This window comes from Nymphaea colorata, chromosome 7 (assembly GCF_008831285.2).
Source record: "Nymphaea colorata isolate Beijing-Zhang1983 chromosome 7, ASM883128v2, whole genome shotgun sequence".
Taxonomy (NCBI): domain Eukaryota; kingdom Viridiplantae; phylum Streptophyta; class Magnoliopsida; order Nymphaeales; family Nymphaeaceae; genus Nymphaea; species Nymphaea colorata.
Window position 1 is genome coordinate 4582086 of NC_045144.1, and position 19098 is coordinate 4601183.

General features: G+C 40.3%; 3 protein-coding genes across 3 annotated transcripts; 2 read left to right on the forward strand and 1 right to left on the reverse strand.

Annotated features, from left to right (window-relative positions):
- Positions 1–873: 873 nt before the first annotated feature.
- LOC116257671 (11-beta-hydroxysteroid dehydrogenase B) lies at positions 874–3401 on the reverse strand. Its single transcript, XM_031634620.1, has 6 exons — positions 3219–3401; positions 2922–3114; positions 2207–2292; positions 1912–2043; positions 1263–1427; positions 874–1185 (listed from the first exon to the last, which is right to left on the reverse strand). Exons 1-6 carry the CDS (start codon positions 3399–3401, stop codon positions 874–876), a joined length of 1071 nt encoding a protein of 356 aa, XP_031490480.1.
- Positions 3402–5221: 1820 nt separating this feature from the next.
- LOC116257453 (probable serine/threonine-protein kinase At1g54610) lies at positions 5222–11839 on the forward strand. The gene is made up of 8 exons (XM_031634224.2): positions 5222–6046; positions 7096–7380; positions 7500–7817; positions 8015–8242; positions 9022–9122; positions 9845–9959; positions 10305–10790; positions 11106–11839. The coding sequence occupies exons 1-8, from the start codon at positions 5564–5566 to the stop codon at positions 11280–11282; spliced, it is 2193 nt and encodes a 730-aa protein (XP_031490084.1). The 5' UTR covers positions 5222–5563; the 3' UTR covers positions 11283–11839.
- A 1162-nt stretch (positions 11840–13001) lies between these two features.
- Positions 13002–17028, forward strand: LOC116257454 (60S ribosomal protein L19-1). Its single transcript, XM_031634225.2, has 5 exons — positions 13002–13101; positions 14335–14448; positions 15758–16194; positions 16618–16643; positions 16760–17028. The coding sequence occupies exons 2-5, from the start codon at positions 14337–14339 to the stop codon at positions 16779–16781; spliced, it is 597 nt and encodes a 198-aa protein (XP_031490085.1). The 5' UTR covers positions 13002–13101; positions 14335–14336; the 3' UTR covers positions 16782–17028.
- The last annotated feature ends 2070 nt before the right edge of the window (positions 17029–19098 follow it).

Sequence of the window (19098 nt, forward strand, 5' to 3'; positions counted from 1 at the left end):
AACGAGTAGAGGTCGAGCTTGATACAACTTCGAGTTGAACTCGAGTCGACTCTATAGAGCTCAACTCGAGTTGGAACATGTAGTGGAGCTCGAGCTTGATACAACTTCGACTTGAACTCAAGTCGATTATATAGAGCTCAACTCGAGTTGGAACATATACTGGAGCTCGAGCTTGATACAACTTAGAGTCGATTCTATAAAGCTCAACTCGAGTTCAAACAGTGTTCAAGCTTGAGCTTTTTCGATCGAGTCAAGCTTAAGGTGGCATAATTTAAACTCGACTCGGCTCATGTACAACTTTAATTATTACATGGTAACAAAATTTAAGACGCCAGACACGGATATGCAATGGGGAGGTATGAAAGTGCCTCCTCCTCTTGTTGACAATAAGTAAACCCTTTAGCGGATTGTCACCATGGAAGCACTTGCCATCAGAGGCAAAGGTATGGCCCCCTTTTGAATTAAAAAATAAATTTTTTATTTATAAATTTTGAAACTTTTATCTTAACCTAAAAAAATATAAAAAATTATATAAATTATATCTCGATTAAAATTGTAAATCTATAATTTAACTCCACAACAAGAGTTATCATAACATGTAACTTCATCACGCGACCCCTTCCGTCATGCCTTCTTCCCATAATGGGAAGTCGTAACCAAATTCGTTATTTCATCATCAAATGGAATTCAGTTCAAAACTTTTAAAAGGTACTTGAGAAAGCAACCACCGAACTTGTTTTAATCTAATATTTCTTTCATCATCAAAATAGAGACAACTTCATGCTTATTACAAATCACATGACAAGTTCAACAACGGAAGCCCAGGTTGGCACTAGAAGGAAGCTCATGACTAGTGGCTGTGGCCGACGTCCTTCACCTCTGCCACTGGGGAGAAGAAGCCTGCTCAGGGCTGGGTGCCGGCAAGGGTGGCTTCCTCGGGGAAGTGGGCTCGGTGAGCCGAGTAGCGCCGAGCGGGAGCGGTGAGATCTTCCTTTGGGTGGCGGCGGAGGCGCCCAAGTCCAGAAACAGCAGCCTGAAAGTCCAGCCAAGCACATCCGGTGCAAACAACTTGTAGAGGAGGAAGATGTTGTACCAGTTGGCAGGCTTCACGTAAGGCTCCCTCCTACAGGCTCCATTCACTATCTGCCTCGCATACTCTTGTACATGCTTTCCGGTCACCGTCACCTGCATGAAATGAAATCATATATATGTATAAAATTTTCAAGATACTTTAGTTGAGATACACATATAGATGCATGCACCTCTCTTTCCTCCTTCCACTGCATCTCAGCTCCTTCCTCCAGCATGAACTTGCCTCCTGCCATCTCGCTCCCTATGGAACCATGCGTGGCTATGGTCACCCCCACCTCTTCACCCAGTTCGAACCTCAACGTCTCATAGAAGTTGGTCAGAGCAGCCTTCGCAGCCTGCGTCCATGCATGCATTTAATTTCAGACAGAACAAACAAACACACCATAAGATGAGGGCATTAATGGTGCACCAACATGAGTAAGATGGTTCACAAGTTTTTTTTGGTGGGGCACTCATTCAATACTTTTAATTTTTTTGAAACACTTACATGTATAACAATCATATATATCAAAATATTAACATATATATTAAACTAATTATGTAAGGATGGTGTGGGCAATACCAAACACCATGTGGTTACGCTAACCACAGAGCTCAGCTAGCTTTTTTGAGCAAATCTGAACCCAGCATGAGCATCTTCATTGAGATTGATTATAAACTCAAAAAGAAGCCTAAATACGCTCCTTGAATTCAATATTCATGTCTAACATTAAACTTGCCCCCATACTGAGCCTACACTGAGTTGAGTTGAGCTCGACCTCAACTCCAATTCGAGTCAGGTTCAAGCTAATGTTGGTGGGATCAGTGTGTCGGACTCACAGAGTAGAGGCTCATTCGTGGCATGGGCATCCAGTTTTCGACGGACGCGTTGACGACGACCCGGCCGTTGCTTCGCCTCAAATGCGGCAGCGCCGCATACGTGGGATTAACATTTCCCCAGAAGTTTATATCCTGTCATGCAAACACCAACCGATTCAATCAAGCAAGCAATCGATATCGACGTTATCATCCACCTCTCGATCGGGATTTCTTTTGGACGATCATCAGTTAAAACCCTGCATCAATGAACTAAGATGTTTGCAGAAAAGTAAAACCGAGCATGAAGAAGATTCACCAGCAGAAGTGGGAAAACAGAAGTGTCCGTTGCATCCTCGAAGAAGAATGTGTGCCCTAAGCTTGCAGTGTTCACTAGATGGTTAACTGCCAAGAACAAGATCGAAAGTATTAGGATCCAATACTAGATTCAGATTCAGTACCACATATGCCATTTTCACAACCGTCAATGAGTTAGGTTTTTGAATTTGGAGATGATATCAATGGATGGAATCTAATAATTTCAAAATGCAATAACGCATTTTGATTACCTAGACCTTATATTCAAGGTCCGATTTCACTTGGGCATACCTTAAATTAATGGTTAATTTAAGCCGATGACTTGAGATTCATGGACTTTCAGATGCAAGAATATCTTGCAGGCTTATTATGTTGGAATCCATGCATTATTCAAACTTCAAACAAGATTTTAAATCGTTACTGAAATTCAAGAATTGAAATCGGAAACTGAAGATCTCATATCAGCTAGCTAGGATCTTAATCGGTGATCATGATCTTAGAACGGAGCTAACATATAAGGTAGCAATAGCATGCATGTCAACAAGGTTCAGACTAGGCTAATAGAGAGCCCAGTCTAAGCTGGCTGAGCCCAATAATTACTAGCTGAGCCAGGTTATGACTGACGATTCTTCATATCAACCGACCGGCCGGCCGGCCGTCTGTCTCAGAAGCAGAAGGCTGTTGTCGCAGATTATTGGTAGGTGTGGATAACTAACCGCGGCCAAATCGGTTGACGGCCTCATCGACGAATCGCCTGCAGTCCTCTTCCTTGACGACGTCGGCGGCCATGACCAGCACCTGCCTGGCCCCCATCTGCCTGGCCCTCTCCCTGATCCCCCGCAGCCTCCCCTCCCTCCTTGCCACCAGCACCAAGTTCGCCCTCCTCTTCGCGTACTCATACGCTATATGCTGCATTTAGTTAATTAATTCACAGCTCCATTAATGCTCCTCAAGATCCATGATGCTATCCTTTGTGGGTATTGAAAAGAAAGACAACCCAACTGTTCTTTTACCTCTCCGATCCCAGAGGAAGCGCCGGTGATGATGACAACCTTGTCGTCCATGTTCTCAGCGGCGTAGCTGCGGTAGAGCCACTCGCAGGCGTGTAAGAAGACCAAGGACGGCCATGCAAAGGCCAGCATCACCATCCCCGCCGTCGGCGCCACCAAGTTCAGCACCAGATTCAGCAGACCCATGATCCTTTTTTCGCCTTCTTCTGCTCAGCGGAAGCAGGGTCGTCGTTTCCTATGATCAGAGAGTGATGAAGAAGATAGAGAGATGAAGACCAGGGGAGGATGACTTGTAACTTAAGGGTGATCGGTGTGGAGAGAGAGGAAGATGGATAGAGGCTCCTGGGTGTACACATGGTGGGTGTGCTCGCCATGGCTGGACAGGTGGGGAGAGGTGTTAATGGTAAAGGCCTCCAAGTTTTGTCGGGGCGTCATGCTTTGACGTAGGCCTCAAAATATCATATGTTATTGTTGCAAGAATAATAAAAATAAATAATTAATTATTACATTAAATAACGTTATTATACTAGTTACGTCATAAAAATAAAGATTTCTTATTTTTTACTTTCACCGAAACCCACTAGGTCATATCCCTTTTAGTTTTTTTCCTTTTTTTTTTTTATCTTAATTACATTTACTGTATAACCTTTAACTTGAATGTCACGATGTTACGATTAGAGGAATGACACAATGAAATGTAACATCCGCCCCGTTATTCGAACCTTGAACCTATTAAAGATAAACCGTGTTATGTGTTAATTAGGTCATCCAAGTCACCAAATTCATGCAAACCACAAATCTTAATACAATTTAGATGACACCATTAAATGCTCACTTTTATGGAAACCAAGTCTTTTAATGAGTTTCTAAAAAATTGCTTTCAAATATAATTGACACATTAAGAATAAATTTTTCTTTTAGTAAGAGGCCCTAGGCTCTTCATTTCCATTTTTAGCACTAGTATTGTGAAAACAAGGAAAATACACTAAAAAAAGTTCAAGTTTTACCTTCAAAACCTGGTTTTGGGCTGTCATCCAAGTGACAAATAAGACACTAATTTTAACTTTCCTCATTAGAAGGAGGACACATCTTAGTTAAAATACAAACTTATTGTGCTTCCTTCACCAACCTAATAGCAAACCTCAAACATAGGCTAAAATTAGAACTAACTAAAATTTGGAGAACTTCAGAAACTAGACCTAATTTAACTCTAAAATAACTTCAATACATAATTAGAACAACTAACTAAACGAGAGAGAGGAAGAAAAGAATATCTAGAGAACCCCTAAGGTATTTAGATGAAATGAAATTAAATCTAGCGAGTACTTTGTTTTCCACAGACAGGCTAGCCTGTTTACATGGAAAATATTGACAGAGATAACTCGTGAAACTTTTTTTATTAAGTGGTGGAAAAAACTTAAGGTGAGCTTTTTATCAATAAAAGAAATATCAATGTTCTGCCTTCATTATCACGAAAAGTTCAGGTTCGTTTTTCAAAATTTCCCAAATTGAAAGATCTGTTCCCTCCCTTTCTCTCTCTCTCTCTCTCCGTGCGTGTAAGAAAGAGGTGGAGAGGAAATTTAGCGGGCGAGAAGCCCTTCGCCCCGTGAATTGTAACAGTTGAAGGGATGGATTGCCAACCGCAGAGCGACGCATCCCATTTCCAGAACGAGTGCGCTGTGTCTGTGGGAAGACCTCTCTCTTCCCTCCCCTTCATTCCTTCTGTTCTTCATCCTTATTACCTGGCCTACTTTCCTAAATTAAACCACAAATAGTGTTCTCTCTCTCACAGAGAGAGAGAGAGAGAGAGAGGGAGGGAGGGAGGGAGGGAGAGAACACCACCATTGGGAATTGGTAGAAGGAAAAGGCCGCCACTGAGCTGCAGACTGATGATGTTGAATCAGTAACGCCGTTTCGTAGCTTATAGAAATTTTGGGTGGTGACCGAAGCCTGATCTTTTTCATGATTTGTTTGGAAGGTGTCATTCATACGTGGATTTCGTGAAGTTGGTCCTTGACAAAATTGGCTACGGATTAAGTTTTTATGGTTTATTGAGATCTTTTGGGGTTTTGTTGCATTCTACATATGGTGGTGAATGGGAATCCAAGGGCAATATATAGGTTCGGTGGCATGCAGTTTTTGGATTTGAAAGCGAATTTGGTTCCTGTTTATGGTGATTCATGATGAGAAGCCTTTGAACTGTTCAAGACTCAGGCGTACCGAGAACCCTGGCGGAATTCGGATGAATGATGCTTGAGTTCTCGGCTTACTGCTTCCTGGGCTATCGCCATTTCTAGGAGTTGTTTGATTCGAGTTGCCTGCGAGGAAACACGGGGCTGTTTGAGACTATGGGCTGCATCTGCTCTAAATCTGCGAGAAAAGATGCGAAAGAGGGCAGCGTCCGTCGAGGTAAAGGCTCCATCAAGATCTCCGCATCGTCTCGACGGCTGCGTGTCGTCCCCTCCCGGAAGGACGAGGTGGTGGTGGAGCCAGAAGCCGCGACGGACAAGGACGCGAGGGCGAGGCAAGTATTAAAGCCTTCCGAGAACGTTGTGGTGCTCCCAGCGTCGTCTGCAGGAGAGAAGAAGGCTGATAAGGTGGATAAGCAGACAGAGGGATCGGTTAAGAAGCCACAAAGGACGCAGCCGAGGGATGACACTTCTGATATCGCTGCGAAGGAGAATCATGGCTTGTGGGCCGGCAATGTGCCAAACCAGTTGGAGGGAGAGCAGATAGCAGCGGGATGGCCGTCCTGGCTCACGTCAGTTGCGGGAGAAGCCATCAAAGGGTGGATTCCTCGTCGGGCTGATTCATTCGAGAAATTAGACAAGGTTGGTAACCAACTTCTTCTTTTCTGATACGTGAAAGTTTCCATTCTAGTTGCTTTTATTTGTAGTGGGCATCTAAAAATCGTTGTTTTCCTGCTTTAGATCCAGCATATAGTGGTCTATTTGATGCTTCCTCTGTCAAACTCTCAGTGCTCCATACTCGCATGTCTTGTTCACCTTCTTCTGGCTCGTGTTCAGAATGCTTTGCATTCCTTGGCTTTCTTTTTCGTTTTTCTCTAGGGAGTTTGCAGCCCATAAAATTTTGCGTTGAAGTGATTGGATAATAGATGCAGTTTGATAAAGCAATAACTTAATTATCGAATATTGATTACGGACCTTCTGACTCTGCCTTGCGTTAGAGGATGAAATTCTCAAAAACTTTATTAATTTCTTTTTGAGAAAGCGGCAACATAATCTTTCACACTAGTTTAACACTTGCCACAATAGAGTCCTTCAATTCGCTTGGCGGCCCTTCAGAAAAATTGATTTGGGGAGTTCGAAAGCAACTAGCCAAGCATCAGGTACTTCTGTTGCCTTTCCACGATCTGGCAGTTGGGGAACATGTCTGAAGAATGTCTCCTTTGGTGTTACTTCTTAGAAATTGAAATACATCCTTTTATGGCTCAGATTTGTTGTTTTAAGACGGCCATGCCCCTCGCAGTGCCAACACATGACTAACTAAGAGATATCGATTAGATCCATCTTCATTCCTTCGTTTAGAAGGCAGTTTTTTACTGGATGTATTCAGATTCAATATTTCATGTGAAATCACCATTTATATCACATAAAGTTCTTCATTCATTTTACCCACAATCCCCAAGCCAAAATCGATCTGTCATTCCTCTCCTTCCTGTTGTTCTCTCCCTGCTATGCTCAAACGTTTTTCTATTACAAAGTTATGCATATGATTTCCTAGCATCTACGGCAATTTCTATAAATCCACGCTCTTTTATTTTAGGCTTTTAGCTCTCTGTTTACCTGCTTTACCTTGTCTGCTTAATACTTATTTTCCACCATGGCTTAACTTCGCATCTGCTGAATCTTGATCTTAGATTGGCCAAGGAACCTACAGTAACGTATATAAAGCCCGGGACCTTGAGACAGGCAAAATTGTAGCATTGAAGAAAGTGCGCTTTGTAAATATGGATCCTGAAAGTGTTCGGTTCATGGCACGAGAAATTAACATCCTTCGCAGGCTTGACCATCCAAATGTTGTGAAGCTTGAAGGGCTCGTGACATCAAGAATGTCCTGTGGTTTGTACCTTGTTTTTGAGTACATGGAGCATGACCTTGCTGGACTTTCCTGCACTGCCGGTGTCAAGTTCACAGAGCCACAGGTACTGACTCGCTACGTTTCGCTTTTCCATTTAATATTGAGAGGTTTGTGTCATCTGCTGCTTATATTATAGATGATAAATAAGCTTTTGCTTTTATACTCAAAAGTTGGACTTGGCAGATCAAATGCTACATGAAGCAGCTGCTATTGGGGCTCGAGCACTGCCACAGTCGGGGAGTTCTTCATCGAGATATTAAGGGCTCAAACCTTTTGATCGATAATAATGGCATCCTCCAGATAGCAGACTTCGGGCTGGCAACCTTTTTCAATCCCGATCAAAAGCAGCCATTGACAAGCCGGGTGGTGACACTATGGTACCGGCCTCCAGAGCTTTTACTTGGTGCAACAGAATATGGTGTTGCAGTTGATTTGTGGAGTGCTGGTTGCATCCTAGCTGAACTCTTTGCAGGCAAGCCCATCATGCCAGGTCGTACTGAGGTACTTCTTCTATTCCTTGCATCCCAAGTTAAAAATAAGTAATTAATACTTCATGACCGGTTTCATAATTCTGTTTCATTTTTTTCTTCTTTCATCTCTTAAATTGTTGGTTTCTATTTTTCCGACGGTATCTTCCTCGCAACCCTGATCTTGTGGTTCGTAAGATTGTTGCAGGCTCACACTGTATTGTTTTTTAGGTGGAACAGCTGCACAAGATCTTTAAGCTATGTGGTTCACCAACTGAGGATTACTGGAAAAAATCAAAGCTGCAGAATGCGACTCTTTTTAAACCACATCATCCTTACAAGCGCTGTTTCAGAGAGACATTCAAGGATTTTCCTGTCACAGCTTTGTCACTATTGGATTCACTTCTTGCTATAGAACCAGAACACCGCAGGACAGCTACTGCTGCGCTTAAGAGTGAGGTGACATTTGATTTTGTACCACCATTCTTCTGCTGCTTCTGGGATCTTTTTCTCCTACCTGTTTTTCAACGTTGTCCTTGATCTTGTTCCTCTTTCTGTATTTCCTTTGCATTTTTGCTTTGATCTTTCTATGTCTTGAAGCTCTCATATTTGGTTGAAATGAAGTCCGCTTCTCGTGTTCAGGAATGAGAAATGAGATAAGAGCTTCACTTATTTTGAGCTCTGCACTATGGTTAGTGACGTAAGCCACAAGCAGCTTATAAAGCAGATATTATCCAAGCCTGAGTTGCTCAGCTTGTTGAATAATATAAATAATCCTTACTTACACGTGTGTGTTTATATATAGCATCCATGCAAATGTTCTTGTCCGCATCTGCACACACACAAATATGTACCTATGTTTGTGCATATGTTTCCTGCTGTCCAGCAGCAGTATTTTGTCAACCTGCAATTTAACTCCTTCCATGCTCTCATCTATGAGACAAACATTTGGGATTGATTAAATCTCTTCAAAATTCATGGGCTATCCTTTCCAGGTTCACCAAAAATTTGAAAAGCTGTACTTCTTTTGGACTAATATTCTTAACTATTCTTTGCTCTCTCTGTCCCCATGTACTTTCTAAAACAATATTTTATTTTTTTAATCTTTCCCTTTTTTTTTCTCTTAAACTTGTATGTATTTTATGGTCTTTGTTTTCAGCTCATCATTGTTACCTGGCTCGCTGTTGGTGTGCATAATTATAGGTTTTCTAAAGCTTGTATTCTATAAATCATTGCAGTTCTTCACAACAAGGCCACTTGCCTGTGATCCATCAAGCTTGCCAAAATATCCGCCCAGCAAAGAGTTGGATGTTAAACTTCGTGACGAGGAAGCTAGAAGGTACCAAGCATTCCATACTTACTTAGAAATAGTGAACGTCATTGACAAAAATGTGCACGTTCAACTTCTGAATTCCATAAGAAGGCGACTTCTCTTAGTTTTCAAACTTCAGTTTTGACGGTTGGTCTTATAACACTTTCCAAAAGTTTTTGCTGAAATTTGATAGTAATGGCAATTTCACTGTTCATGAAAAATCTATCCTGCCGTTTCTTGTTCCTTACCAATTTCTTGTCCAAAAACCGACTGTGCAAACACTTCCTAATAGAAGCATATAAGTCTGTCACGGCCTAGAACAGTGGTTATTGACTTTCTTGAGGGTTTATCCAAATATTCATCGTTTAGAGTGTTGAATAAAGAATTCATGAAACCAGTTTCCGATTTCAATAAATACCTGACTTGGAAGGCAACTCAGATACCTGTCACTTTTTATTTAATGCAGCAAATAGTCAAGTTTATTGTACTTGGACATAAGCCATTGTATTGGCCCTTTAGAGTTTAGAGTACCTTCATTTCCTTGCAAGAATTAACAAAAGCTGCTAGATTGAGATAGACATTTTTCCTAGTCGAGCTCATACAAGCATGCCTGGATGTTCTTAAATGAAAGAGTCATCTTGGCAGTGATAGATATCTACAAGTTAAACCAGCATGAAAGTTGATAAACTCAACAATAGTGTAAAATACTCCTCATTGTCCTGTAAATCCATTTGTTTTCCTTGTTACAGGCAGAAAAGCAGTGATGAAAATGCTCATCAACCTGATAACAAGACTAGAGGGGCAAGAGAACCTGGAGCAAAGCCAGCTCCAGATGCAACTGCTCAATTTCGAGCATCAATGCAGGTACTTTATTAATCGTTTAGCTGTTCACCCTTGCATAAGTACTCTAAAGTAAACTACACGTGTGGGAACAATTTGATCTTCATAGCTGATCAGAACTAGAGATTTTTTTTTCTTTTGTGGCATTTTCACCTGGGAAAAAATTAAATAGACAAAATGGAACTTTGACGCAGCTACTGTTTGAATAATATACGTTTCTCCTTGTACTTTGTGGTGATTAGAAGATGAAAGCACCAACTCATGTAATGGAGCAATTCAATGACAAAAACTAGTTTTTTCTGTTACCAATTTGCCTTTTTATTCCTCTCTAATGATTGAAACACTGATTGAGTTTTCTGCCCTTTCCAGAGGAAGCAAGGACATTCAAATCCTAAAAGCAACCGTGAAAAGTATCATCATAAGATTGATGATACTCTTTTTCCAAATGAACCTCCCAGGGCTGCATCGCTTGGAACCTCAAAGAATGTCTTATACCACTCTGGTCCTCTACTTCATCCTAATCAAGGGTGGAATAAGAAGCAAAAGGATGGTGAAAACCAGACAATTCATGGCAGAACAGATGGTGGCAGTGGCAAGGGTGCAAAGCCCAGTGCAGAATTGAGATCACAAAGATCTTACATGCCCCATATGGCATCTGAACTCTCATCTGATTTGCCGGCGAGAAGTAACAGCAAGCAAGAGCATAGTAGAGAAAAAGGGACTCGGATTTTGAACAAATACAGTCCAATAGAGGTTTCTGAACAATCCGAGAGGCAACAACGGGCCCACCATCTGATAGATAGACCTGCTACTACTACTCATAAGAAGGATGAAAGAACTACTGGATCAACAACAGTAAGTTATCATCATTAAGAGTTGCAAAAGCATATCAGTTCTAACTTAACCTGTAAATCCACTAAGATAATAAACTAATTTAGCAGTCACCTTCACCTTGTTAGCTTAGCCTAAGATGCATGTCCTTTTACAAGCAGTTCTCAGCCAAGTTGTGTGGATGTCATCCCTTTTCTTCACTGCTTCCTTTCCATGTCTACGCACTTTGTGCTGCCTCTTTCGTGCCAGAAACTTCTTATCCATCAAATGGAGAAAAATAAAAAATCTGTGAAATTTAGTGACAAGAGACGCTCTTATTACTCTCATACTTGTTTACAGGCCTATGGACATAAAAAGAGCAGGATTCACTACTCTGGACCTCTTCTCCCTCCATCTGCAAACATAGACGAAATGCTGAAGGAGCATGAGCGGCAAATCCAACAGGCTGTACGGAAAGCTCGATTGGACAAAACCAAGACAAAAAAGAACCAAGAACTGGGAAGATACCAATTTTGAAGCGATTTCTAGTTGTCCCTGGGATCAATGGAAGTTTGGGCGTTCAAGAAACTTCCTATGTTCATTCAGAAGGCCAAGGATGTGGAAAGGTGATAAACATTTCCAACCAAAACCATTATGAAGGTACCATTTTCACAAGAAAGGAGGAGGGCCTATTGTTTGATCTCTTTTGTTCAACTCGCAATTCAACTGATCATGCCCACCCTTGGTGCTTCATTCATACCAAGCACAGTGTTGTTGCTTGTGGCCGTCTCATAAAGAAGATCAGGTGTCCCCACGAACTCTCTGAGAGGGAATTGCTGATACTTTCTTCTGGAAAGGTTTTGCTTTCATTGATGACATAATCGGGAGTTCAACAAATGTTCGTATATTGATCTCGTTCTTGGTAAATTGTATAAACTCAATCATAACCGCATGTCATATCTGTATTGCCTTCTGGTTCTACTCCAACACCAGAGGAGCTGTTGTTTGGTTTGTAAAGAAAAGTATCCTCTGGAATTTCATCACAAGTCTGGCTTTCTAGCTTAATCGATGCATATGAAGATCCCTTTTATGCCTTTTTTTTCTAATGGGAATAGGCGGAGGCTCACCTGCCTGCTCAGGAATCATCTCTACCACTATAATAACACCTTCGAACCTATCGATGCATATGAAACTATCAAGATGTTCAAATCTCTGTTTGAGTTCTTCTCGGTCCAGGATTAAGACTCGATATCATATGAGTTTGATTTGATACATGGCACAGAAAAATCTAAATTGTGGAAACTGTTGTAGACAAATTGTAGTTTTCAAATATTGACTGATAGAATTTACTTTCATGAAGGAGGAGTTCTCCAGGGATAGATAGAGTCGGATGTGTCCTTCACTAAATCTCATTTACCGATGTTCACATATTTGGGTTCGAATTTTGAATACTAAATCCCATTTGTCGATATTCATATATTTGGGTTCCAATACAAACGAAAAAATGCCTATGTCACATTTGAATCTGATTTTTAAATTCACAATATGAATGTGATCTGAGTCTAAGTTACATTGAACATATCCGAATCCGACTGTTTGAGACATAACTGAATTTAAACTGCATTATGATGTGTTAAGTACCCACTCCCAATGTACGAATATCGGGTATAAGATTTTTGAAACTGAGTCAGAATTAAAATCCAAATCCAAATCCAATTAGATATTTATTTAAAATTGGATCCTAGTCCAATCAAATGCCAGTTCTTAAATCTGAATCAAATCCAATTATTTAACAAGATGTTATATCTTTTTCCTTACCCGATCTTTTTAAAGGAACCCTGTTTGATATCCGATCTAAATTGGATCCATTAACATCTCTAGTGTATAAGTTTTGACATTTTTACCTCGAAACGACCTACAAATATTGTTTATAAATCTTAAAATTAAATTAGACATTTTAACAATATTTTTAACATTTTCAATTCATGTAATACATGTTTATGTCTCATCTCGTAAAATCAAGCTATTATTTGTAATTTCTGGAACGTTAAGTCACTAATAAATAGGGCGAAAAATTAAATGATTGTGTATATGCATATTTGTAAAGATTTTGTTGCTTGCCACATTGCATGTTTTCGGGTCGGGGTTACGATCCAGAGAGTATGGAACCCGTTGACGATCCACGAATCACGAATCCATGTTTCTGTAATTGGAACCATTCGATATGGCCATTTTTGTCATTTCGAAGAGCACCACATCACTTTTGTCCCCTCCCAAACCCTAGAAATCCCTCCTCCACTCAAGAAAGGGAGAGAGAGAGAAGTACGTTCTTCTTCGCCGCTCTCCCTCCAAATCGGTAAGGAAAGTTGGATGATTTAGATTTTGGTTCACCTTCTCGTCCGAGTTTATGCTGCTGGTTTTTATTGTGCTGGGACCGATTTGATGCGTCTCTGGTCGATCTGTTAGGGTTCTGGGTTTAGATGTTTCCATTTCGTTGTCCACTTGGTCCTTGCAAATGAGGCTATCTATTTGCTTTCTTATCTCGTATAAGGGTTTCGGAACTTGTTGATTCTTAGTCGGCGTCGTCTCTATTCGTTGTCAAGGAATTTGGGGCTGAGTGTTCATAATTGGTTAGTGGATGAATGTTAAAATGCTAACTTCTGGTTTTCAATTATTGCGGATGACATCTGATTTATCTGTTGCGCTTTTTTGTTTCATTTTTCTCTGTTGCGCTTTTTTGTTTCATTTTTCTCATTTGGATGATTGGGTTCTTTGGGTTTCTATGGCTGGGATTTGCAAAAGTTCCGACGGGATACTTGTTTTTTCGGCTAATTTGTTTGATTGTGGTTTAGCGCTTTCTTCACATTGTTTTGTGAGTTTTTACTTGTGGATGGATTTATCTCGTCGAGTCGTTAATTCTAGAAAACATTCTCACGGCATTGTTGTAATATTTTTTAGTACATTTTGTACCCTTATGGATTTTTAGTTGCTACCCTTGTCATGGCTTCCCCGAGACCTTCAGTGCTCCAAAAGTGGCAGCTTATTGTTATTTTCTGTTCCTTTTGGACTTTTTTACATCTCTTAGGTCTTCCTCCCTTGAATTGGTGCACGTTTAGGGTTTCCAGTTCAGCATTTGGTGATTTTCAAGTTCATTTCTCTATTATTTGTTTGTGTATCATCTGGTTATACCGGGTCTGACACATCTGTTAAGTAGGCTTAATGTTGGGATTGTTTTTTCTTGTGCTCACGTCTTGGATACATCTATTAATTAGGCGAGTTTTGGGTGTAATTTTTTTTTTTGCTCTCACGTCATTTGACTTAATTTTTACAGTAGTTATTAGCTACCCAATAGTCTTGTTCTTGAGGAGCTAATGTGATATCCATATGCAACATTAGGGGCAGAAACATGTGCATACCATGCTTAATTTGGCGTCTTTCAAATTTCATGTTTTTTCCTATACATTCTGTATCTCCTGTTCCCTGACATTTTTTTCCTATCCCGTTTTCTATATATAACAAGGCTTTAGATATTAGTTTGTTGGTCATGAGTTTGTCGGTTAACTGTAATTTTGTTCTGTTTTATTTGCAGCCATGGTGTCCCTCAAGCTGCAAAAGCGGTTAGCTGCCAGTGTTCTGAAGTGTGGAAAGGGAAAAGTATGGCTTGATCCCAATGAAACCAGTGAAATCTCCATGGCCAACTCTAGTGAGTGTTTTGACTCTCCTTTTCATTGAGACATTATGCGGCAACGACCGAATTCTGGAGAAATACTATTTTGACTGTTGTTGAATCTACATTTTTTGGCACTTAGTCTGTTTTGTTTTATTATTGTTATTTTTTTTATGTTGTGATTGTCTGCATTGGTCCAATTTTTCTTTTATTGGCATTACTGGGGTGTCAGTGGCTTCTGAAATTCAATTAATGAAGCCTGTGTCCACAATGCCTAGAGCAAAAGCCATCCATGATCCATATCATTCCAGTGGTGGCAGCGGTCAGACAACTGTAGTTATGGATCCACAGATGAACAGCTCATACTGCTGCTTATCTACTGATACCATCTCACACCTCTACTCCTATGCATACGCACTGAAGGTTCTGATATAATATTTCGTTCATTTTATAGGTCACCCTTGTTTTCTTTCACAATGAAATAGGATGCGTTTTCCCAACTTCTACAACAAAGTTCGTTATGCCTGTGCTTTCAAATGCACAATCCTCGTGGCAAATATTTCTGAAGATGGCTGCCAGTTAGCTGAAGGTTTATAAATTTTAGACAAGAGAAACTAATTGTGTTTTACATCCTTAGAATCCTAGATACATTCGAAGAGCTGATATTTGTTGCACAAACTGTTAAACAAGTACATGGAGCTATTTGTATTATGAGACGTGCAAATATCCTAGTGACTTGGAATCCATGAATTAGGCAGGTAATGGGAATTCCTGTCTTGGTAGTAGCGGCTTGTTCAAAACTGTGATTGAACAAGCACCATTCTGTTTTTTTTTTTTTTTTAATTTGAAAATGTCCTGGTTATTCTGATCTAACTTTACCTGCTACTTTGATTACTACATTTTATAATAAGAAGTCGAGCTGGCTCAGCAGTTCAACTGTCAACCCTATGGGACTATATAGTCCAGCTAGCACCCATCAAAATTCAAGTGTCTTCCTGATTGTGGCTAAGGAGTGAATTTGGTTTGCGCTAAAGAGTTGTCTTGTTCAGTTTTCGAGTGGATAATCATGGACAGATTTTGAAAATTCCATGTCCTTTGAAAGTCTTGTATGTTTTATACATCTCCTTTGTAGTTTTACTGAGTGCATTGAATGCTGGAGCTTTTGTGCAATTATGTCTGCTGTCCTATACTAATTTTTAAAATGGTTATCTCACGATTTACTTTGAGCTGCTGATATTCAATTAAAAACAGGATGAAAAATGAGTTTTTGTTAGAGAGAGATGTACTGGTTGCATTCATGTTTTTTATGTCCATGTTACTTATAAAACTGTCATTCAACTTGAAGGGCAAAACATAAGAAAACTGGTGAAGGATGGCTTTGTGATAAAAAAGCCATCGAAGATCCATTCACGGTCACGCGCTCGTCGGGCCTTGGAAGCTAAAAGGAAGGGAAGGCATTCTGGATATGGTAAACGTAGGGGTACTAGGGAGGCCAGGCTGCCAACAAAGATTCTTTGGATGAGGAGGATGAGGGTGCTGCGACGGCTGTTGCGCAAATACAGGGAAGCGAAAAAAATTGACAAACACATGTACCATGACATGTATATGAAGGTTAAGGGTAATGTTTTTAAGAACAAGCGTGTGCTGATGGAAAGCATTCACAAATCAAAGGCAGAGAAGGCAAGAGAAAAGACCCTGTCTGATCAGTTTGAGGCCAAGAGAGCCAAGAGCAAGGCAAGCAGGGAAAGGAAGATAGCTCGGAGGGAAGAACGACTTGCTCAGGTCAGTTGTAATTGTGGTTTTTGCCCTTCTAATTTCTAGAATGGCTTCCTCACCAGACCAGAATATGCTTCTTGAATCTTATAAGAACGTAGATAATGCATGGTTCTGCTACCGTGCAAATACTGTAGCAGTTTCATAGGAACAACCATTGTTACCTTGTTGTCGGGCCAATGCTCGATAACATGGTTAATGCTTCTTCTTTTTAGAGGTCCAGTGGCCCTTGAGACCCTGACAGATGTCTGACTTTGGTGAATTGTTTTTGAGGTAGGGCGTTCACCTGTTTACTGTCCAGGAAAGGAGTACGCAAACACAAAATTATTTAAAATCCTAATAATCTGGACATGAATATTCAACATATATGATACTATTACAGAATTCAGGAGGTACCGTGGTTTCTAATGCTATTTTTTTTCTCTGACACAGGGTCCCTCCGCACAACCAGCAGCAGAGTAATGCATTATCCTACTTTATTTATTCATTTAAGTTTCCAGCTTATCCTTATCCCATGTAACCACAGGCTTCTTAAATACTTACCCATCTCTTTTCTCTTATTCTCCCTTCCCAGGGCACCCAAGAGGAAGAAGTGAGCTTGCTCAAGTCCTAACTAAAGACTGAATTTTGGTTTTGCTGATGAGCTGGAAGATACAGGTGGCTGGTGAAATAGGGAAATCTAGTAAGTGTTAGGTGTGAAAGAGTGTCGCTTCATATTTGCTGAAATTTTATCAGCTGGATTTTTGGACATCTTTTGTTAAGTTTTGGAACTCAGCTGTTGTCCATGGTTTTGTTGAACATCATACTTTATCTCGTTAAATTTATTTGTTTCTTTGAAGCTAACCAGCAATTTGGTTTCACTTCCAACACGCCAGATGGAAAGAGTAAATATTCAGAGGTCCAGACGTAAAAGTTGATCCCAAAGAGTTTTCACGAAACAGACTTTGAGCGGGTGATAGGAGTTTAGGGATGTTTGGGGAGAGCGAGAGCCGGAGGGTTGCGAACTTACTCCCTGAAAGATCTCAAGCCTTTCTTTTCCCGTTGCTCCTAGGTTTAGGGTTGCCTTAATTAGATCTTAGAGAACTCACCGGCCTGGCCATCTATGTTCGATGTCCCTTGGGGCAAGTCACGTCACCAGCTTGACCGACTGTTTCCTTCTGTTTCTTTTGGAAGCAAGTCGACCATTTCTTTTGAAGCAAAAAAGCTTGCTGTTGCGAAAAGTCTTGTTTTTTTTGTTTTTGGGCAATCTAAAAATAATCGAGGGTCCGGTTAATTTGACTCATCAATGACGAGCTTTGTCGTCACCATCTTAACAGCGAGATGCCCCTCTTTTTTTCCTGACAAGCTTTGTTTTGAAGTTAGTGCTCCATGAATCTACATTTATGGAACACTACTCAAATAATGTTTCAACTGCCAAACAATCCATATAAGACCAAATTTGAATCAACATTGAAACTTGATTTTGCTAGAAGTGCACCATAGTTGGACTAAAAATACAAGCGAGGGATTATATCAGAACAAATTAATCTGTCCTTTTCATTTCCAATTGGCAAGCAAATAAAAGTGTGTCCTTGTGTCGAATCCCGGGTCTTTTACTCACCATGCATGAGATTTTTTCCCGTAGACTTGTCATGCGAGCTACCATTGATCTTAGCCTTCTTAAATTCAATGAGATCGCATCTGATTGATTTATGATTTAAGCATGGTTTTAGATTTTCGGGAGTTGAGTATCTTTGATCCAGTTCCGGCAGCCATCCTTAGCTCTCTTCTGCACTTCCCAAATATCAGAAGCAAAAAATGGGATGGTGAAAGTGTTCCTATCGATAAATTTGTCAAAGGAAAAGATCGAATAATTGCCATTTTAAGAAAAAAAATGGAGAATCAACAGATTAAGTTCCAACCTTGTTCAGAAAAAACATCCTGGGTCGAGATTTTTGCACTGATAAAATGTGATCTATGCAACGGAGAAGGATGTTTTCTATATCGTTCCAATCTTATCAGATCAAGTTGCCAAGTTTCTATCCGAAAAAAAGCCTGTTGGCATTCTCATTAATGAAAAACAATATTACATACACACAAAAATTGAGAGACAGAAACAGAGAAGAATACACAAAAATATAAAAGTGCAAAAAAAACAGACAACATAGACACAAGGGGACTGCCAAGTGGAGTCACTCCTGATACCCAACTGTTCCCCTCACGAGATTAAAAAACAACAGCAGGAGAAGTCCTCCATTCGAATGAAACAAAAGACTCCCTACTTCCGCATTTGGGTTAAGCATTGACAGCCTGCATCTGCTAATCGTCCTAGGATGCAAAAGAGGTAAGAGCATCAAAACACTTTAAAAAAGAAACACTGGAGTGCCCTCCTCTTAACTACCGATTTAGCAAAATGGACCTTTATAGTTATATTCTCCTCATAGAACCTTGAAATTAACTCGGCTAGAAAAATATGAATAGGATTCTCGTCAGCATCTATGTCTCTTTGATGCCCGCAATTTTATGTCATGCCTACCATTCTTCACTATATATAGTCTTGAAAATGTGTGCTGCTTCCAGTTTAATCACATGAATCTGTAAGTCATTACTCCCTTGAGAGGCTTCTCCACGCTTGGAGGTAAGTATATCTGTCACCAACCAGGTCTCTCTTTGCACGTTGTCTTTCTTTCCCATACTAATTTATACACACATTTCCCTTGCAAATTTTCCATGGATGAGCCATGGCTCCTTTCAAAGTTATTTCCTGTAGATGAAGGGCTCTATTTCTAAGAGACCAAACCGTTTAAATGACCACACCAAAAAGCCTTTCCGGTGCAAACCTGCGGGGGGATTGCCCCCATCTTTTGTTAATAAAAAAATGGGAGGAATATACAATCAGCTTACAGAAAAGGAAAACATGGTTGGCGGATGCTC